The 23290-nt window shown below is 37.7% G+C and overlaps 1 protein-coding gene across 1 annotated transcript; it reads right to left on the bottom strand.

Annotated features, from left to right (window-relative positions):
- Nucleotides 1–38: 38 nt before the first annotated feature.
- On the bottom strand, nucleotides 39–22122 carry LOC127628141 (DDB1- and CUL4-associated factor 12-like). Its single transcript, XM_052104846.1, has 9 exons — nucleotides 21639–22122; nucleotides 18054–18344; nucleotides 13206–13484; nucleotides 12905–12965; nucleotides 9670–9863; nucleotides 9477–9542; nucleotides 2952–3114; nucleotides 2691–2863; nucleotides 39–1910 (listed from the first exon to the last, which is right to left on the bottom strand). Exons 1-9 carry the CDS (start codon nucleotides 21693–21695, stop codon nucleotides 1752–1754), a joined length of 1443 nt encoding a protein of 480 aa, XP_051960806.1. The 5' UTR covers nucleotides 21696–22122; the 3' UTR covers nucleotides 39–1751.
- Between the last annotated feature and the right edge of the window lie 1168 nt (nucleotides 22123–23290).

The following is a 23290-nucleotide window of genomic DNA, read 5'->3' as shown; positions in this document are numbered from 1 at the left end:
GTTGATTGTCACAAAACATCCATTTAATAATGGGTTTATTTGCTGTGTTGCAGTAAATGCATTGATCGCATACTGAATGAGTGATTAATCTTCGTGAACGCGCATTCTGTGGCATTCAGTTATACTGTATTTATGACACGAAGTGCGCCCCCAGTGGTCAAGTCAATCCCAGCAGTGTACAGTTCTACAATAATAAATGCAGCTCTTAATATTCACAAGAGTATCAAGTATAAATAATTCACAATGCAGTGCCAAAATTGAACAAAAATACATAATACATTTTTATTCATTTTCTCATGAAGAATGTCTGTTAGTGTTGCCATTTCTTTTGCTTGTTTTCATATCGCACATTATCTTTACACTTGTGATTTGTAAAAACATTCATGAAGCAAGTATAAAAAGGTCAACACCAAAATACTGACAGATTAGTTCACTCACTCACACACACGCACATATATCCTCTGACATTTACATAAAATGTATTCTCCATCTATTAGATTCCAAATATACATTTATATATAAAATACATTTTGAAAGTGATGGTTTATTTCTGCTTAATATATATTCCCTGTTCCAATGTTTTTGTGATGATGCCACTAAGAATTCAAAACAAATTTAATCTGCAACAGTCTTTCACAGAAAGACTCTGGAAAGGCAACAATGTCACACAACACTGCCCTGCCTTTAAGCAGAGGAGAAAACAACAAATATGATTTTATCTGAACTTCATGAGTGCTAGTGATGATAACAATACAAATAAATAATATTAAGTGTTAGAGTGAAAAAAATGCAATCTTGATGTGTGTTAGTATTGAATCAGCAATAAACGGGGCATTCTTCAAGACACCTCAAAGAGAACACAAACAGTATCTGTGATTTCCTATGGTGGACTCTGCCATTATTTCAGAACATATAAAGGGAAAATTAAAAATAACTGGCACGTCTTTATTGACTGCTGTCCACATTTGATTCTCAGTTTTATGATATTCGAGGTCTTGACCTCAGTCCATCGGTGGCCATTAATACACAGTGAGGTTAAAGGTCAAACTCTGTTCATTTCACCAATAATAGTCTCAAATCCCTCTTCTTTTAAGTGTCCACAATGCCATCTTAAACCACTGTTTATGAGCCAAGAAGGGGGGCTTACAGCCTGGTCTTCGAAAAACACACCAAAAACAAACTAAACACGTCAATCTAAAAATAAAAAGTCTTAAAGGGATAGTTCACCAAAAAAAATTAAAAAATCCTTCATCATTTACTCACCCTTCAAGGGAAGAAAGAACGCCATTCAGGTTTGGAAAAACATAAGGATGAGTAAATGATGATAGAATTTTTATTTTTGATGAACCAACTCTTTATATGAAAAAAAGCATAAACCCACTGCCCAGAAAGACCGTAACATATTTTAATATATTTTTACACTCTTTCACAGTTCTCCTAACACCTCCATCCATAAGAACTGAATGAACTATTTCGGGAGGTCAGGCCTCATTGGCGGTCACGTCTCTCCTTTTTCCATACAAAAACATATGGATTCAAGAGAACAACAGGTTAATAAAAACGTTTAGACATAAGAACACACACAAAAAAAAGAAGAGAATCACATCTATCCTCTGAGTCCTTTGAAAAATAGAAAATGTCTTGGACCAAAGTTGAACAGGAAGTGAGAGAGCATCTTAAGTGTGTGGAGAGGATGGAAGATGGCCTGTTAGCACATGGTGCGTAAGAGGGAAATGGAGGAACGGTGGAGGCTAGCTCCAGAGGCCAGCGTAGTTTCCGTGTAGACCAGAACACAGGGGCCCACCGGCCACGAAGAGTTTGGTGCCAGAGTCATCGTAGCAGTGTGTGTAAACAGCGTTCGGGAAGGAGCTGATGTCGGAAAAGTAGCTTCTCCATGTTTCATCGTGGTTCTAGGTGATAAGAGGGAAAATAAGCACTTGCAAAACTGCACTTTTCAGGAAAGTTAACATTATAGCATCAGAAAAGGAGCCAGAATTAAATGGATTATTTATTTTGGTTTTGCTATGTGTGTAGTGTATTTTTATTTAGTCTTAACTAATCACTTTTTATGGAACATTTTTATACCATTTAGGATATTGGATAGTTTTTTTATTTACAACCAAAAATTGGCCTGGTAAATTCTAGCATGCCATTCATTCTCTCACAAATGTCAAATCAGACAATTCAACATTTCTATATTTTTTCACAGCATGAAATGACGCACAATAGCCTTAATAAAATGTTACGTATAACCTAGCCCAGGGTTTTTCAATCAAAATTGATACGATTTTTGTGTGAGAAAGAAGGAAATCTGCATGCAAGCGAAGAGATTCACACTCACACATTCGGTAAATGGATGTGTTCTTGACATTTTACAGTATTATGATGCCATAGAGCTAGTCTATTAAGCTGGACTACGGTGTATTAGGCTATTGATTTCTATTCATCGCACCTAAAAAAAACTGCATGATTTCATTGCTTTAGACAATAAACCAAGTGACATCTTTAAACCGGCTAGACCTTTTATCAGAATTAACTTGACTTTTCTTAGCCACTTTTGCAGTAACTTCCATCCAACAGTTCTCAGGGTCACTTTTAGTGGATGTATGGTCATTTCACCTCAAGTTCATACAGGTGTCCTAATAGAGTAACCATAAGTGTATAAAAAGGGTCAAAGTGGAAAATCTTACCAGCCATCCTCTGCCTGTGGTGAGTTTCAGAATGCCCTCTGGACTGCGATTCCACGGCCCACCTCCCCCTATGTCATCCAGAAAACGCTGGGCCCTGATATCGTAGAAGAGCAGGGAGCCTTGGCCAGTGCCTACTGTGACTATATGCTCATAGAAGCTCACAGAGCGGATACCTATTGAACACACACAAGTTCTCAAGTTCTGCAAAATTGACATGGAAATTTATGTGTGAATAATCGGGGGTGGGGGGTTGGAACACACCACTGCCACGCTCCCTGGAGCTCACGGATTTGATGTTTTGAGATGACTGCCGAGGGTCTAGAAAGGAAACATGTGCCTGAGAGCCCACTGCATAAACGGACCAGTCCAGCCCATATGACAGACACACATTTTCCTTACAGTAAGGGAGTTTGGTTGAAAGTTCCTGAAAATCAAATCAGAAATCATTTAATTTACTAAAGACACTACAGACAACAGTTAAAATCATTATATCCACCTTTTTCCTCATCTCCTTGGGCAGCGCCATTATGGCAAGAAACTTCCTCTCGCATGCTCCACACTTATGCTTAGTTGTTGTTATCAGCTAGACTAACGTTACTAGTGATGGCATGCAGCAGAGGCTCTGTATGAATATGTGATCTCGTAGGGTGTTAATACAACTACAGGTGGCTTAAAAACTACAAGAAAATGTACATTAATGCAGACGCTTTTATCCAAAGTGACTTACAGTGCACTTATTAAAGGGACAATCCCCCTGGAGCAACCTGGAGTTAAGTGCCTTGCTCAAGGGCACAATGGTGGTGGCCGTGGGGATCGAACCAGCGACCTTCTGATTAACAGTTATGTGCTTCAGCCCACTACGCCATCACCACTCTCAAAATAAGCGTCACAACGATAAGCCCCTCAAAAGCTGGCAATGCTGAAATATGTCAAGTCAAACCAGAAGTACTATAATAAGCAGAGGTTGCATTGTATTCTGTCACTTGCCTATTTTTTAAAACATTGACATAATTCCAAATGATGTCTATCATTTTGAAAGATAAAGATGAAAAATATTTAAATCAAGTAAATTAATGGAGAGACAGTGGTCCTCGGCAGAGCGAATGAGAAGGCGGCACTATAATGTGAGAAGGCAGAAATAATGCAAAGGTACGTGCTTCAAATCTGAAGATTTTTTTAAATGGAACCTATGGTGACCATACGTCCTCTTTTCATGCCCCTCCTCATTTTCGAACCTTAAAAAGCATCCTGTTGGGATTTCTAGATTCCCTAAATGTCCAGGATTTGACCGTTTTCATATTGAAATGTTCAACAAGAAACATAATGAAATGTAGCACATCATATTTGTGGATTCTCCATCTCTGCGTGTTGTATGTCTGTGTCTCCCTCTCTCTTTTACACACACATACAGGGCACGTGCAGAGAGCACTAGAGCAGCAGTGTAGCTAGACCCTGGCAGATAGGGCTGAAGCCCCTGAATGTTTTTTTGTGACGAGAATAAATTAAGGCTTTATGTTAATTACATCAGGGTACAAAAGCAACAAGGAGGGCTTCAATTCTGGCTTCAAGTGTAAATTAATTCCAATCAGTGAGCCCAACTTGCATTCATTGACAGTTTGCACTTTGACTTTTACCTGCTGTTTGTGCTCAAGTTCATCAGACTGTGGGAGCTTTGTTTTCTCTCACTGGGGTACAGCTTTTCTGTATCAGAGGCATTGAGGTTTTATTATGCAAAACTTATTTCTAAATATATAATCTATAAGCCTCATTTCTAATCTTCATTTGTTTTTAACAATCCACACACCAAGTAGATCTCAATGCATGCGTATTAACCTTGTTCGGTTATTCAGGTTTAGTCGGGAGTAGGGATTAGGTAGCATTGTCTTGAAATTGTTTAACTTGGGTCAAACGTTTTGGGTAGCCTTCCACAAGCTTCTCACAATAAGTTGCTGGAATTTTGGCCCATTCCTCCAGACAGAACTGGTGAAACGGAGTCAGGTTTTTAGTCCTCCTTGCTCACACACACCTTTTCAGTTCTGCCCACAAATTTTATATCGGATTGAGGTCAGGGCTTTGTTATGGCCACTCCAATACCTTGACTTTGTTGTCCTCAAGCCATTTTGACACAACTTTGGAGATACAGTGAGGAAAATAAGTATTTGAACACCCTGCTATTTTGCAAGTTCTCCCACTTGGAAATCATGGAGGGGTCTGAAATTGTCATCGTAGGTGCATGTCCACTGTGAGAGACATAATCTAAAAAGAAAACTCCAAAAATCACAATGTATGATTTTTTAACTATTTATTTGTATGATACAGCTGCAAATAAGTATTTGAACACCTGTCTATCAGCTAGAATTCTGACCCTCAAAGACCTGTTACTCTGCCTTTAAAATGTCCACCTCCACTCCATTTATTATCCTAAATTAGATGCACCTGTTTGAGGTCATTAGCTGCATAAAGACACCTGTCCACCCCATACAATCAGTAAGAATCCAACTACTAACATGGCCAAGACCAAAGAGCTGTCCAAAGACACTAGAGACAAAATTGTACACCTCCACAAGGCTGGAAAGGGCTACGGGGAAATTGCCAAGCAGCTTGGTGAAAAAAGGTCCACTGTTGGAGCAATCATTAGAAAATGGAAGAAGCTAAACATGACTGTCAATCTCCCTCGGACTGGGGCTCCATGCAAGATCTCACCTCGTGGGGTCTCAATGATCCTAAGAAAGGTGAGAAATCAGCCCAGAACTACACGGGAGGAGCTGGTCAATGACCTGAAAAGAGCTGGGACCACCGCTTCCAAGGTTACTGTTGGTAATACACTAAGACGTCATGGTTTGAAATCATGCATGGCACGGAAGGTTCCCCTGCTTAAACCAGCACATGTCAAGGCCTGTCTTAAGTTTGCCAATGACCATTTGGATGATCCAGAGGAGTCATGGGAGAAAGTCATGTGGATCAGATGAGACCAAAATATAAAATTTTGGTCATAATTCCACTAACCGTGTTTGGAGGAAGAAGAATGATGAGTACCATCCCAAGAACACCATCCCTACTGTGAAGCATGGGGTGGTAGCATCATGCTTTGGGGGTGTTTTTCTGCACATGGGACAGGGCTGACTGCACTGTATTAAGGAGAGGATGACCGGGGCCATGTATTGTGAGATTTTGGGGAACAACCTCCTTCCCTCAGTTAGAGCATTGAAGATGGGTCGAGGCTGGGTCTTCCAACATGACAATGACCCGAAGCACACAGCCAGGATAACCAAGGAGTGGCTCTGTAAGAAGCATATCAAGGTTCTGGCGTGGCCTAGCCAGTCTCCAGACCTAAACCCAATAGAGAATCTTTGGAGGGAGCTCAAACTCCGTGTTTCTCAGCGACAGCCCAGAAACCTGACTGATCTAGAGAAGATCTGTGTGGAGGAGTGGGCCAAAATCCCTCCTGCAGTGTGTGCAAACCTGGCTGAAAAACTACAGGAAACGTTTGACCTCTGTAATTGCAAACAAAGGCTACTGTACCAAATATTAACACTGATTTTCTCAGGTGTTCAAATACTTATTTGCAGCTGTATCATACAAATAAATAGTTAAAAAATCATACATTGTGATTTCTGGATTTTTTTTTTTAGATTATGTTTCTCACAGTGGACATGCACCTACGATGAAAATTTCAGACCCCTCCATGATTTCTAAGTGGGAGAACTTGCAAAATAGCAGGGTGTTCAAATACTTATTTTCCTCACTGTATGCTTTGGGTCATTGTCCATTAGAAAGACCCATTTGCAACCGAGCTTTAACTTCCTGGCTGATGTCTTGAGATGTTGATTCAATATATTTCACATAATTTTCCTTCCTCATGATGTCATCTATTTTGTTAAGTGCACCAGCCCCTCCTGCAGAAAAGCTTCCATGCTTCACGGTTGGGAGAGTGTTCTTCGGCTTGTAAGCCTCAGCCTTTTTCCTCCAAACATAATGATGGTCATTATGGTCAAAAAGTTACATTTTTGTTTCATCAGACCAGAGGACATTTCTCCAAAAACAAGTTCTTTGTCCATATGTCCACTTGCAAACCATAGTCTGGCTTTTTTATGGTGGTTTTGGAGCAGTGACTTCTTCCTTGCTGAGCAGCCCTTTCAGGCTATGCCGATATAGGACTAATTTTACTGTGGATATAGATACTTGTCTACCCGTTTCCTCCAGCATTTTCTCAAGGTCCCTTGCTGTTGTTCTGGGATTGATTTGTACTTTTCGCACCAAACTACGTTCATCTCTAGGAGACAATGCGTCTCCTTACTGAGCAGTATGATGGCCGCATGGTCTCATGGTGTTGTTTATACTTGCGTACTATTGTTTGTACAGATGAATGTGCTATCTTCCCAATGATGAACCATAGCTGTTGATGTCCAAAATGTTTTTTCTGAAGTCTTGGCTGATTTCTTTTGATTTTCCCATGGTGTCAAGCAAAGAGGCACTGAGTTTGAAGGTAGGCATTAAAATACATCCTTACTGATATACCTCCAATTCAGTACACCTCCTATCAGAAGCTAATTGGCCATTTGCCCAAAAGCTTGACATCACTTTTGACAAAAGGAGTTTTAATGACTTCAACCCAAGTGTATGTAAACCTCTGACTTAAATTGATAAAATCTCAAGTAAAACAAAATGACTGCCTGTATATGCGCTCTGCCCGTGCTGGTCCACATTTCCAAGTCATGTGTGTGGAGTTAAACTGCTGTGTTTAAATAGACTCCTTGGGGTGCCTAGATTTTTAAATGCTTTAAAATCAAATGACATTGAACTTGTCAAATTATTGTTCTTAAGTCTTTACTTTGTTAAAACAACCTGGAATCATGTTTAATAACAGTCATGAAACTCAATGCAGGTGCTTTATAAAAATGAAAGTTATTTTTAAATTTACTCGGTGATCCCACGATTACATTTCATTGCCACGTTAAATAAAATTCAAAAATTACGATTTAGATAATAAAGTTGTAATATTTAGCGAATAATGTAACAATTATGAGAATTAAGTAAAAATTATTAAAAGTCTTAGCATTGTGAGAATAATGTAGAAATATTAGAAGAAAAAAAAAATATCTCAATATTAAGCTAGATGCTATTATCACAAAGATAGAACGGACACTGAGCCAGCAGCTTTGTTAATGCAAGAGATGGAAGTGGAGGACATAGTTAAATCAGACTTTAGGAAAGGATTTTGCAATAAAGAAACTCTTGGTCTTGTACAGCCAAGTTATCTCCCTGGTTAGTGATGTTGTATGTAAAGACCCAGATGCTCTACTTTGCTGTTGTCCACCACAGATCCCTTTCCTTTTACTTTCCTTTCAATTTATTCTCAAAATATTATGGCTTTAATCTCATAATGCTTCGACTTCTCGTTATTTTTCTTTATTCTCAAAATATGAAGATAAATGACAACTGCAAATTTAAATTGTTAAATTACTTTGATTTTATTGTTAGCGTTAATTTCTACACAATGAAAAATTAGCAGACAAGTTGTAATAGTCGCTTTGATACACTGCCATTTAAATTAAAACCTGTTTGATACATTTATTGGGCGCCTGACGTTTGCTTATACAAAGTTCTGCACCGGCATCAGTGTTGCGCTTAACATAATAATTTGACAGGTAGGGTGGTCATTTTTTAAGTCATGGAAGAAAGGATTCTTCTTATTTTTAAATTATAATATGGCATGTGGGCTACGCCCAGGATGACACTCAAGTCTAGCGATGCCCCTGTCCTAGTCCAGTAACATGTAAATGTGTGTGATTGTGTGCATCAATTCTAGGATTGTCATCGAAACTTAATGTCCATACGCAGACTTTAGTGAGAAAGTGGTTTACGTTAAATAAACTGTTCTGCCATATTTGACTGTTGTGTTAGTGATATTTTAGTGCTTGGTAAAGGGAATAAGTTGCCGACCAGAAGTCTGTAGCATCCGCATTGGAAGAACGTGCTAAGCATAATGGGTAATTTCACTGCCTTTTAAAAAGGTGGATACAGAGTTTTAAATTCCTTAGGTCCTGTTTACACCTCATATTAACATCTGTCTCAGCTGATCTTATCAAAAGTTCAGGCAAGACAGGCTTCCATTTATACTTGGTATGAATAGTGCTGTGAGTGGCCGTTCACACAGAACGTGTCCTTGAATCTCAAAAAGCTACATATATCACAACAAATGTAACAGAACGCAGGTGTCTACATGTCCTTAAAAGACCATGTTCTTGTTTACTTGTCACAGCATCTTAAAAGTGCGGCGCTCCTGCAAGAGACGTGACATGACTAGTGCATTTTTGCATAGAAAAACAAATAAAAACAGCACAGACGGACGCAAAAACACATTCAGGGTAAATGGCACATGGTTGTTAATGGCTTAGTACATTGTAAGCAATGTTAGCCAGAATTTGTTACTGAATTAGACACACCCATCCTTTACAAACCTGCCCCACACAGTTACTGTTGTACCTGCAGTTTTTTCAATTTTATGTTTTTGTTTGTTTTTTAAAGCCACACATAGCTGGCAAAGATTAAAACCTTTGTTTGTGTTAAGCAAGTAGACGGTCCTGGATTTGTTGTTGCATGTGTTGCATTAGCACTTTGCATTTGCATTTTTGACAACCTCCGAATTTAGTTTGAGTGATCGGACCACAAAACATTTTGAACTATGTTTACACCTTTATTTAGTGCTGCCCACTTGTGATCGGATCACCCAGGAGATATAAACAGAGCCTATTATAGAGAAAATGCTGAATATGCAAATTTTACCTTATACAGGTTGTCTTCTGCCTTCCATAGATGGAAATATCCATCTAAGGAAACAGCACCCAGCTCCTGAGGAAGGAAGAGAACAAAAGAGAAAGAACAGTTAACTGGAGAAACAATTAGGTTGAATAACATACAGTGCTCTGAAGTCTTTTAATTTTGAGTCACTAAATGTGATTCAAGGACAGAGGCTGACCTTATGGCTGTTGTTGAAGGCCAGTGCACGCACTTTGCAGTTGTAGGGGTGGGTGTACTCCTTAGGGATGTCCTTGAGAGCGCGGTGAGAGATGTGGGAGTAACAGGGAACACCTTCCTCATTCTGCTGCTTCTCTGTGTGATTCAGCATGTCCTCTGATATCTCCCATAGACCCATGGAGCCATCACGAGATCCTGCACCGGGGAACATTCTTTTTTAATTTCGCTTCACAAAACACCTTGCTTATTCACCAGAATGTGTAGCACACTACATTATAATGCCTTGATTTAAAAAGGCACAAGTTTCAAGCATTCAATATTTATTCTGTCCTCACAGAAAAAAACAAAATACTATGTGAAATGATAAAATCACAGCCAATCAGAACATATTTGATGTTTAATATACAGTTATGTGGAGCAGGATTTTGGGCCAATGAGATTTCACACTGAGTCGGACTACCCAGCTCAACACAAAGTAGAAATAGAAGCCAAGCAACCAACAAAATGTCTTGTTGCACAACACTGTTGCCTGTCACAGCTGGTCAAGGTAAAAATTCAGATTAACATGAGTGAAGCGATTAATATTTCACCCTTAAAATAAAAGACAGAAATAAGAAATAATATTTTGCATAAAGAAATTGAAGAATAATAAACCCTTAAATAATATATTGGGTCTTTAGTGACCCGGGACCTCATTCCACCCCCTGCACCTCATTCATTTCTTTGAGTTTTGCCCACACCTCTTTAATATTCCTCAAAAAACAAAAATAAAAGGAGCAGCAAAAATAGCAAATACATTTTATTTTTATAATGGTTTAAGTACCAATAGTGTATAGGGTGATTAGAGACCAGAGGTATGTAATGGTGTCTTTGGGTTTTTTATTTTTCGCATTTCCATAAATTTAAGTTTTTATGATTATTTCATATATATATATATATATATATATATATATATACATACATACACACACACACACACACACACACACACAAGTTTACCATCACAAGACAAATGAGTACAATATTCATTCAAATAAATACTACAACATGTCGATTTTCTGTGCAACAATGATTTAACAACAATGGTGAATTATCAGAATTCCATATGAATGTACACATACACATAATGCATGCTATTTCTTACTTAAGGTGTTTCAGTGATTGACTTGATTTACATTTCACATTGCTATTTGATGAAGAAACAACATTGAAGTAAACTATAGCAAGTATAACATATGAAGTAGGGTTGGGCGATGTCCCCTAAATTGGCAGTTGACGATGTTGACAGTAAAACATCGCGATGGACGATGATATCGTCGGTGGGGTGGGGCGGGATTATATAATTTCATATAATTTTCAAAAATTATATGAAAAATTATAATTTCGTTATTTTACTAACCCAACTAATGACTCGTCGGCGCTTTATCAGTAGGTTGCACGACAAGTGAAGCATTTTTTTTTAGCTTTCACTTAAGAGTTGTGCACTTTTTATTTTAATATATCTCTTTACATAAATACTATTTTCCACTTAAAAACTATAATTTCGTTATTTTACTCACTGATGAGCAAAAGGTTGAGGCAGAAATGACCATGTACCTGCAGGAAATGGCCATTGATGGGGAAGAGGACCCGCTGACTTGGTGGAAAACGAACGACAAAAGGTTTCCGTTCATGGCAAGATTAGCACGGAAATATCTGTGCATATGTGCTACCAGTACTCCATCAGAACGGGTCTTCAGCACAGCGGGTAGTGTAGTTACTCCAATCCGCAGCTTATTAAAACCAGATAAAGTGAATATGTTGGTATTTCTGGCCAGAAACATCTAAATTTAAACATGGTCTAAGATATTAGACTTCTTTACGCATTTTTCGCCATCCGTTGCGGAGCTATTCGATTTTGCATATTATTTTTTAGACGTTCATTTGTGTAGTTCATATGACCACTTTACAATATTTCAATAACATAATTTATTTTGTAGCCTGTGCTGAAGTTAATTGTGCTGCTAATTATAAGTGAAATGTTAATGCCGAGTTTCGGTCTGAGTGTTGCACCTGTTTTCTTGTTCTTTATTTGTTGTTCTTCTATGTTTTAATAAATGTGTGTTATTCATATTCACCTTGTTTCTTTCATTTGATTTGACATTATGGATTTATGGCCAAGGAAATTTTTCTTTAAAAGTATTAACCAGACAAAAGTTATTTGACGTTCGCTGGTCTGGGTTTATCTTAAACTGCCGCTTCAGTGTATACAAGAGCTATGTGACAATGAGCAAGATTTTCTGAGACACTACAACTACTAATAATTAATTAATAAAGGCTATTTTCTTGTAGCCTACAACATAAAATATTTGAATCTATATGTACAGTGTAAGACATGTAAAAAAAAGACAAGAAGCTAACAATGTCAAGATCAATATTTGTGTAGCCTGCCTGACACGGTATTTTCACAGACTAACACGTCACGTCTCTGGCATATACTACAGTATTTAAAATAGCATATATGCATTAGTTATATTCTCAATTTAATTTACAGAGCAATCCCTGCAAAGTTTTTAGGTTAACTATAGAAGAGACTAGGATTAGTGAGTCACACTAGCAAGACTCGCAAAAGGGGCGTGGCATCACGATGGTGGCTCTACATCGTTATGTTGGTCAGCCATCACGATGGACGATGATATCGTCCATCGGCACAACCCTAATATGAAGAGTATGATTGGACTATTGTCATTTGGGTGTACTACTGAAGTAATGCAAGTTGTGAATCTATTTAGACTCAATAAGAAAATACATATGTGTATGTAAATTATGTGTTGCTTATGTGTAGATTATGTGTTATGTGTAGCTCAATATGTTTTGACAGCCAGTTGCGTCATATGTCATTGTAAATGTAATGAATCCTGTTCTAGATTTGTCCTGATTTGTTGCATTATCTCTTTGATGCATGAAAAATAAAACCGTTATTTTCTAATTGTCTTGAAAATATTTTGAAAATTTGACACTACCTGGGCATTTTGTAGATCCATGTGTTTGGTGAAATTCTCATCCATTTAAGGATTTATATCAATGTATTCCAACATGATTTCCATGACTTCTAAGCATGTTTTTTTATTTTGCTGTGAAATATGACCCAGACATTTTAAGAGATTTTTTTTTAAATTCAAAACAAACTCTTCATCTGTTAGGACATGGTGTAATTAAGGTGTCCAGTGTCAAAACTGGATCAGCAAGCTTTTTACCTGAGACTGCCATGGTATCACTGATCCACGCAATGGAGAATATCCAGTCATTGTGCCCATCCTGTTAAAGACACGGTGCCATTTTGAGTCTTGTAAAACGTTTCAGAGAAACCATTTATCTCTTATCAACATTATCTTTAACAATTATGCTAACAAACCAAATCACTTGTGTTTTTTAAAAGTAAAGAAAACCATAGCTAGTCAGTAAATTCACTTTTCCAGAACCAAAAGCTGCTGCCACTAACCTGCTTGATATTTACACTACTTGGACAACAAGAAAGGGGGCAAAGACCACACTCACATCTCCAACACAGACAGGGTCGAGTGTGGGTAGTCTGTACACTGCCAGGCTGTTGGGGTTGTCTCCGCCAGTGGCCAGCAGGGTACAAGATGGGTTCAGTTCTATGGCGTGGATGCCACATCCCTGCTGGGCATCCAGACCACCAACTGATCCTGGACTGTGGAAATGTAAATGGTTTCCCACTCCACCCAAACCCTGTGAGACCTCTCCCCTGCCCTCCCTGTCCTTCAGCATGGGGATCCTTGTTATCTGTCCCGAGAGGACGTCTGCCACAAATAGCTGCATAGAGGAAAAAAAAAAAAGGATCAGCACAGATGACCTTGCACATTTATAAATTTAGCAGGTGAACAAATGTAAATTATTAACTGAATGTATGTCAATAAGACTGGATAATTTTTGGAAATACACACCCACACTTATAAATGGTCCCACAGTAAAAGTCTTCCATGTAGTCTCTCAATTAATATGATCTCATTAAAACGGCATGAATAATAATTATAAAAGAAAAGGAAAATTCTGTTTCAAATGGTTTTATATGGAGTATAGGATGTTTTATGTAGCACTAGTGATCCCAAACCATGAATATTGCCCTATATTTCACCAACTACAGAATAAAATGGTAAATTACAAAATATAATAAGATTCCACAAATAAACAGCATCAATGAATTCCATTCGAAAGCAAGCTTGAATTTTTGGCAAAGAATCGCCATTCCAGAATCAAAATCACAAACTGCAAAGTTAAAAAATTAAAATGTATTTAAATTATTACGTTATTAGGCCATATTCATAATTCTTTCAGGCAGCTATTTATGATTGGTACAGCTCCTTATAAATGGGGAAAGACTGAAATATCCAAAACAATTGGTCAAGATTACAATCAAATAACATGTAAATTCAGCAATAAAATCTAACAATAATGGTGTCATCATTTTGATCCTTAAAAGGAATATTCCAGGTTCAATACAAGTTAAAGGGGTCATGACATGAGAAACCAAATTTGCCTTGATCTTTTGGTATATAAGAGGTCTTTGTATCATTAAAACGTCCTGCAAGTTTAATATTTTAAGACGTCCTCCCCATTCTAAACGAATCATTTATTTAATCAAGCTCAAAATACAGCTCGTTCTGGATTCATGGTTAGAAGTGACGTGACGGTTAGAAGTGAAGTACCAGCGTTTGCATATGACCGCCTCCAGCACAAGATAACTACGCTTTAAGCGCAAGACAGCTACGCTCATTTCAGTATCGCCGTCGCCTCACAAGTGTTCAGTCGATGGACAGCGAGCTCTGACAGAGACTACTTGTGCACAGGAAAATTACTGATGCCACACAGATGTGCTGTTCCTGGCTGTGGTCAAACAAAACCTCTGAATAAGCTGCCGAAAGATCCAGACGTCAGGGAAAAATGGATGCAGTTTATTTTTTGCGGACGTCCCAGTCACGGCAGTGTTAACTTAAGCGTTTGTTCTGTACATTTTAAGGATGACTGTTTTGAGAACAAATCTCAATATGATGCTGGCTTTGCCAGAAAACTGTTGCTCAAAGATAAGTCTGTGCCGACTATTCTGGGAACAACGACGACATAAACTGTAAGTAATCTATTTTAAACTTTAAACTACTTTTTAAAGCGCAATTTCATTCATTATGAATAATCACAGTGTTTTTACTTAGTTTACTTGCATATTGTTCTGGCTGGGGCGTCAATAATTGATACATAGGCACTGACGTTAGCCAATCATAACAGTGGGCGTTAACACTGAAGTCTTAAATGGAAAACGCCCCCAAAACAGACTGTTTGAATCAGAGGATGAGAAACAGGGTGGGAAAAGGTCATAAATCACTAGATTTTAAAAGTTTTTCTTAAAAAAAATATATTAATACTATAATTGCACCTAAGGGAACATAATAATACAATAAAAAAACCCATGTCATGACCCCTTTAAGCTCAGTCAGCAGCATTTGTGACATATTGTTGATTACCACAACAAAATTATTTTGACTCATTTCGAAAAAAAAAAAAAAAAAAAAAAGCAGCAAAAATCTGGTATACAGTGGGGCACTTACAATGGAAGTGAATGGGGCCAATTTTTGGAGGGTCTTAACACAGAAATAGGAAGCTTGTAATTTTTTTAATGTCCTTACATTAATTCTTCTGCTAAAACTTGCATGTTATTTGAGCTGTAAAGTTGTGAAACTGACGTTTTTACGGTAGTTTAAGGGTTTGCGGCTTTACATCGTCATGGTAACGAAGTTGTAAAATTGGATATAACTTGACACAGAAAAGGTTAGTAAGTAATTTTATCCCTCTAAAATCATGTTAACTTAACACACATATTGTTTACATCTTGTGGCTAATCTTTTGAAACAGTGAGTATTTTAATGTTTACCGACTGGCCCCATAAACTTAAATTGTAAGTGCCTCAATGGAAACCAGATTTTATGGGGGTTTTTTTTAAAGAAAAGGAGGGACAAGTAGAAATACATTTTTTGTGGTAATCAACATTATGGCACAAATGTAATATATCAACTAACATCTGCACATTGAAGAGAATTAACAGGTAAACTTGAACTAAATGATGTGCTAGTCAGAATATGCATAATTTGTGTTGTGTAACTTGCATTGTGAATACACTGTATCAAACACGCTACATGCAAATTAACATCCTTTCATGGAAAATTATGTCTCTAAAGCATGAAGAATTCAGATTACAGTAGGCTAACTTCTAAAAAGTAGCTAATACTTCAGTATATTCATTATTATTTTAGGGGCTCAGGACAGTAGGCTATGTATAGTTCGATTTTTGATACATTTATAAATTAGAAAATGTTTATAATTTGTTTCCCTAAATGTTTGAATATTTGATTAAAGTTCAGTCTGTTACAGTTTGACAAACTTTTTCCATCAACTAAAAGATTTTATTTTCGTTGACTAAAATGTAGGGCTGAAACTATTAGACAATGTTATCAACAATAAAAATTGGAAGTCGTTTGACGTCAAGTAACGTAACATGAGATCACATTAAACTCTAATGATGATGCGCAAGAGCAGCACTGTAGTTTGCGCCTGACTGAGGAGAGGAAACATTACACAGCTCACAGTCCAGATGCACTCTAAACTTTCTAAACAGCTTCAGGTGATGCAAATTGCAAAGTATGATGGAATTAGTGTTGTCACGGTACCAACTTTTCAGTAGTCGGTACCAAAACCAGTTCAATTTCACAGGTATCGAAATTGGTATCGAGAACACAGCAAAAATATGCTCATATGATAATGTGCTATTGAACACACCAGTTTAGTTATTTTTAATTATATATAAATATATATAAAATTATAGTTTAATAATAATTATTTTCCAGAATTCTTTTTTTAAGTTTCATTTAATTTCATCATCAAAATGGTGTCTAATCAATAAATTCTTAAAACATTTAACAAGGGAACAAAACTTTTTAACATGTCATTGCATTTTTTTTGCCAAACTTTTATTCAACAGATGTCTTGCTTGTGATACTTTGATTAATATTATTATTATTATTATTACTACTACTACAACAGAAAATGTAAAATTTTACTATAAAGTTGTAATATATTTTTATTCAATTTCAGGCATCTAGATTTTATTTTGAATCGTGCTTTTATTATTAAATGTTTTTTGCCGTATGCTCACTGATCTATATAGATCAGTGCGTATGCTTCACTTTTCTGGATAAACTGTTTGCGACTGCACAGTGTGATCATTGAAGACTTTTAAGTCACATCTGAAATCTCATCTTTTTATACGGTTTTGTATTTTGGAGTGTTTGTATTTTAGATTACTGGTGTTTGTGTATGTGGTCATTTTGAAATGTTGTTATGTTTTAAATTGTATTGCTGTGATGCACTTTGGTTAACTTGTTTTAAATGCGATATAAATAAAGCTGATCTGAGATTAGAGCGCAGATGCTGTGATTTTTAATTATATAAGTTAGTGAAGTATCTAGTGGATGAGAGGTTGGATTTATTTTACGTACACATCTCTTCCACAGTAAGATTGCAGCCTTTATCGGTTTAATAAATCATACTAGGGCATGTCACGATTATAATTTGATCAATTGTCCTTTTCAGTGTACAAGAAGTAACAGAGCACGAATTCAAAATAAGCCTGTGAGCATTTTAAAGCTGTCGTGTGTCAGTCATACTGTGCTCTGGTACCTGGCAGATTCGGTGCTCGATACTACCGGTACTGCAGAAACACTACCATAACATCTTTTTTATTTTTGTATCGACTTGGTACCGAAGTACCGGTACTTTTGACAACACTAGATGGAATTATATAAAAATACCAAATAAGTAAATACCGAAGCATTCTCATCATGTAAATAACTACAAACTCCGAAACTGCCATTTGTCTGTGTGGTCAGCACCTCTTCTATGAGTTGCGTGAACATCCCGATCGCATGGGGAGAGAATGAAGCTGCACGCGGCTGATGCACACTCTGTTGCAGGGATGCTCATCCCTCGAGTGCTCCTGCTTAATGCAGCTAGATTATAACGTGATGGCTTTCTACTTATTGAATCATAATATATGTCACTGTGCATTTCTTATCATGAAAAAAATTGGCAATACGTAGCTTTATTAATAAGAGAGAGTTTTTGATTTTTTTGTTAAAGATGGATTGAAGTGAACAGAAAAGTGAGCGAGGTAGTCTTCGCCCCCATTATACACTGAAACAGTATGTTTTGGATTTCTTTTTTTTTTGGCTTGTTTTCCAATATAAATATCTAAACTCCTTTAAAACAATGTAAATTTGCTTTAGCAGCTATAATGCAGAAGAATTGTTTTTTTAAATATAATATTAAAAATACTACCGTGTTGCATTTTGTCCCGCACACCACCTGTCTGTGGTTGAGCCACTGGGACGCAAACACCTTGTTGAGGCCGCCAAGGGAGTACTCTCTCTCTCTGAGGATGGTGGGGATGCGTCCGGCAGCAAATCTACGTAAACTCCGCTGGAAGTTCCACTCATGCTGCTGCTGTGGACGAAACTCCCTCCCTCTCACAGAGCACACAACTGACCACCGGCCCTGCCACCAGTGCTGGGCATGACGCGCAGAGCTTGACACACGGGCACGCTTAAGTGCAGACTGACACCAGTCAAACTGTTGGAAGAGAAGAAGAGTGTTCTTTTAAGGTGAAGTCCGTACTTTTGTTTTTAATGAAAGACCATCAAAGATCAAAAGCTTCTTAATGAAGTTCTTATCTATATACCATGCTGATTACATAACATTTTCAAATATAAAACAAAAAATACTAGAAAATTAAAGCAGGACATCTGTTTTGAGCTAGGTGGCCTTCTTGCAATCCAGCACTGTGTCTGCAGTCAGAGAAACACACCAGGTAAAAACTTCTACAACCCCCCAAAACAGCTCTTATATAATATATAATCAACACAATACATTACAACAAAACAATTACAGCCTGATGACAAAAGTGAGGGTAATCCATCTGACTCCGATGCCAGCTGGCAGAAAACAGATTCTGTGCTCCCAGCAAGCATCAGCAAATCTAATATGACCATGATAGTGCTAAGTAAAGGAAACCAAGAATAAACTAATGGGTTGATGAAGTATATTAGCTCACAATATTCAATTAGGGCACATTGAATACATAAACCATACAACACTGTTATATTATTGCAAAGAACATTCCCGGCTGTAAAAAAAAAAAAAAAAGAAAGAAAATATATTGGTCCATATTTTCAATTGTTAATTCAAAATTACAATTGGGGGGACTCTTCAATAGACAGTTCACGTTGTATTACTCTTGCACTGATGTCACAGTATACTAACCCAGAATTAAGCTATAATAACAGCGATAAACAACATTGGTTTTTTTTATTCATTACCGTTGTATGTAGTCGCAATATTCACAAATAGTAGTGGTATTCAGCTGAAATCTGTGGTGAAGCGGCTCAGAATTTGAGCCCAGGTCAGGGACTGTTGCGCTAGACGAACGTCTTTGCTTTGCTTTTGTCTATTCAGCGTCTCATGTAGGAGCGCTGTTTTTTTTAGATGTTGTGTCTAATTAAAAATAACTTTAAAAAGCATCTCAAGACACTTGCTTTCTGTTAAACTGTATTTGTTGCACTGTGTCTAGCCTTTTTTAGTGCAACAATGTGATCGATCTGAAGTTATCGTCAATGCTTGGCACACATACAAATTTTGAATTCGCAGTTTAAGCATTTTAATTTAAATTTTTCTTAAATTCAACGAATATTCTAATTTTAATTTGACAGCCCTAATGGTAACCATAGGTAAAAACCATGCATGGCTCCTCACTTCTATGATTAGTAACTATGGTTGCTATATAAAATCTTTGCCATTTTGAAATGAGCAATGAAACGTAATGAAAAACAGCAGTCTCAATACATTTAGAAACTTTTTCTGCCAAAAATACAATAATTAATAGAGTTAGCATTACTACAGAAAATCCATGGTCAATTTTTGCAAGCATTGTGATGTGAGGATTGAGAAGCCTTCAGATGTATCTGGTCTCCTTTTTTCTTTGTCAGTGCTGTTTAGAATTTGAGGGCGGTTTGTTTTAAACTACTTCAGACATTTGGAATTTTGCAACAGACAATTCCGTCAATACCACATTTAAACGGGTTTCACAATCCTTGCCACGCATCTCACTGGTTCGGAAGCAGATTTAAAATAGTCTGTGCGGGGCAAATGAGACCAGTCCGCAAGTACACATGTCTGCGATGTGCTCCCACACCTCTTTCCATTCTGTGGTGATAACTGATCAAGGTAGTGTTTAGCGCTGTTGATAATATTCTGTGCAGTCCGTGAGTTAACGCACCTGCTTTGCGCTCGCCCTTCTCTGTCCATTGAGCCGTATTGACAAATAGTCAGAGAAGCACTGTTTCATTCTGCTTTTCAAGTGAGCAAAATGCACTTCAAAACATAAGGTTAAGATGACAGTGAAAGGCTCATTAATATTCTTGAGGAAAGCACAGCTGGAGAAATTTTTAATTTTCACAACAAAACTTTATGACACTTAAGGATTAAATTAATTTCCAAGACTTTACAGGCCTGGCAATCACAACGTTAATTTTATAAATGTTATATATATTTAAAACCTAAAAAGTTTTATATTAATGTGGAACCCTGGAACACAAAGTCCACTCACATGTACACAGTCGTATTTGCTCCAGATTTTACTTTTCAAACATAATAGGTTTTCATTCAGTATAGATTTTAATTCATAATAGCCTAAGGACTTCATTTTAGTATTCATCCACATTGGGTCATTCTGATATTAATTGATGTTTATTGTTATTTATGACAAAATTCAAACCTCAATTCTATCATTTACTCGCCCTCATGCATCACAGATGTGTATGAATTTCTTTATTCTGCTGAACACAGACGATGATTTATAGAAGAATATTTCAGCTCTGTAGGTCCCCACAATGCATGTGAATGGTGACCAAAAATTTTAAGCTCCAAAAAACACAAAGGGTGCCAAAAAGTAATCCATAAGGCTCCATTCAAGCCTATGTACAGTAAAAGAGGAGTTACATTTTGGTCTGTTATCACCAAAAATTAATTAGATTGATTAAGAAGACTAATTTGTATTAAACTATTGGAGTTGTATGGATTACTTTTATACTTTATAGACCTTCAAAGTTGACTTGCATTGCATGGACCTAAACAGCAGAGATATTCTTCTAGAAATCGAAATTGCAGAAGAAAGTCCTGCACATCTGGGATGGCATGAGTGTAAGTACATTTTCATTTTTGGGTGAACTATTCTTTTAATATGTTGGAGCCTATGAGGTCAATGCATTGTTTTGTTTTTTTTACAGATCCTCTCCTCACAATATGGCTGTCAGATAGGGACGTGTCCCTGAGAACTCCATCCTGTTTGACAAATAACAACATCTTGAAGTTCTTAGCAAACTGTTTATGGTTGCAACCGACATTATAATATACTATTCTCGTCCAAAACACTGCGTGTTATAAATGATCGCCATCTTAATGATGAAAATAATGGTGAATAGTAGAGGATGCACCCTACTTTACTGTACGACTAACCATTTTATACAGTCTGGAGTTACATTATCCTGTAATCTAGTGAAGGTTTATAAGACCTAATCAGACATAACACATAACCTTAATGTCCAAGACAACTGATAAATGTTTACTCATCACCAAATCCGTTCACCCATGTCAGATCAATGTCAACAACTAATTAACAAACCCACCATTAGCCATTAGCCAACAGATTGGAGTATGTTTGCTAACATTGCTCATCTCTTTCCTGTTTCTGAGCTGTGCCATTTCAAGTTTTCATTTTTATATTATTTATAAATATTTTCATATACAATTCGAAGTTGGCATATGGCTGTATGGTGGTGGTGTTGGATAAGAGAGATGGATTGTTTTTACCTGTTGTTCCTTGGACTCCCCTGCTTTCCTTTTCCTGCTAACTGTTTTTCTCGCCATAGCCCGACACGCACAAGTCCCTCACCCACATGGAGGGCAGCAGCGACGCCGGGAAGTGGATCATATAATGGCGATGTGGTAATTTTGGCGGCCTTAGGGCTGACGGGGATGGCGAAGCTGCGCGACTAACGGAATCGAATCCAACCGAGCCGAATTAAACTGACTCGAATAATACCCCAATTCATTCTCGGTGCGCTTGCGATCCTTTGGATTTAGGTCGTTTTTAGAGACGGTTTGTTTTCTTTCCGTCTGTGTAGGAGCTACAAGAGTCCTCCTGCCCCTCCCCTGGTCTCACTTTTCACCTATTTTCTTCCTCTATATCCATTCGTAGTTCTTTTGACAACCCGCGTCACCCAACAACGTACACGCCACGCGCAGCCGCACTTAAGTCAAATATCAACAAAAACAAGGTCAAGCGTGCGCGTCGGGTGCGTGCGCGTGCACGGGCGACCGACGTTCTACAGCTTCTTCTTCTCTCTGGCGGATCACAAACAACTTGAAGGTGCATACCGCCACCTAGTGCACAAGAGTGTGTAACATCATGTCATTTTACCCTATTTCTTAAAGGTGCACTTAGTAATTCTATTCTAATACACATTTAGTCGAAATCTGCAAATATCTCCAGCTGTCCGTTCTGTGGGTGGGCTGACAAAAATCTAGTATTTGTACACAGCCTCTGTAAATGGTGCAAAAACAAAGCGGAACAGATCAATCCACACAACACTACTCAAGCCAATCAGCAACAGGGTGTGGTTCTTGCACGTGCACAGGTGGGGGGTTGGGGCAGAGCGAGAGGGAAATTCATAAGAAGAGTAACGGCAAATCTGTCTGAAATTTCTAAACTCCAAAGAGGACGAATGGCTGAGAAACGGACCAAGAGAAAATGGTCAGATGATATAAACAAAAAAAAAAGGATTATGTTAAGTCGAGGGCTAGGAGCCATGTCAACATCGGCGAGGCTTTTCAGTGGTGGAGAGACCTCAGAGAGGTAAAAGGCTTGAAGACGGATGCAGAAGTTGCTCTTTTTCTTATCGGTAGGTGGCTAAAATACATTTTGCCGTGTTTCACAGAACCCATGCTGTTGTTGTGATGTTAGATTGCAGGAGAGTTGTGGAGCTGGTGTTCGTAAAACCATCTCGCGTGCATGAATTTGGGGAGAGGAACTTCCAAAGGAGCACTGAAGGGAGGGGTGTGTTTGATTTGGCAGTTCAGTTCGAATATCAACAGTGTTTCTAAGGAATTGCTGAGTACACCTTTAAATTCTACCCACCAGTCTTGTATCATTTAAGAAATTAAATAGAGCCTTCCTGGTGATTCTTAGCCCCCTCTCTGTTCCCAGTATCTCCATCAGATCCCATTCCCATCCTGTTCCTTGGAGTTTATAACGTAGCCTTTCTCTTTCCACTCCATACATGGTACATTGCAATATGACATGTTCAACATTTTCTATAACTCCACAGTTCTTTCCCCCAGTATAAACAGAGTGCCATTTAATCCTGAGTGATCCAATCTGAGTCTTGTTATGATGATTTCCTCCCTTCTGTTCCTTTCTTTATAGTTCTTTGTTATGACCCACTTTTGTATTTGATGATATC

Source organism: Xyrauchen texanus, chromosome 34, assembly GCF_025860055.1.
Source record: "Xyrauchen texanus isolate HMW12.3.18 chromosome 34, RBS_HiC_50CHRs, whole genome shotgun sequence".
In the NCBI taxonomy this organism is placed as follows: domain Eukaryota; kingdom Metazoa; phylum Chordata; class Actinopteri; order Cypriniformes; family Catostomidae; genus Xyrauchen; species Xyrauchen texanus.
The sequence above is the reverse complement of the archived record's forward strand: the minus strand, read 5'-3'. Positions and strand labels throughout refer to the sequence as shown.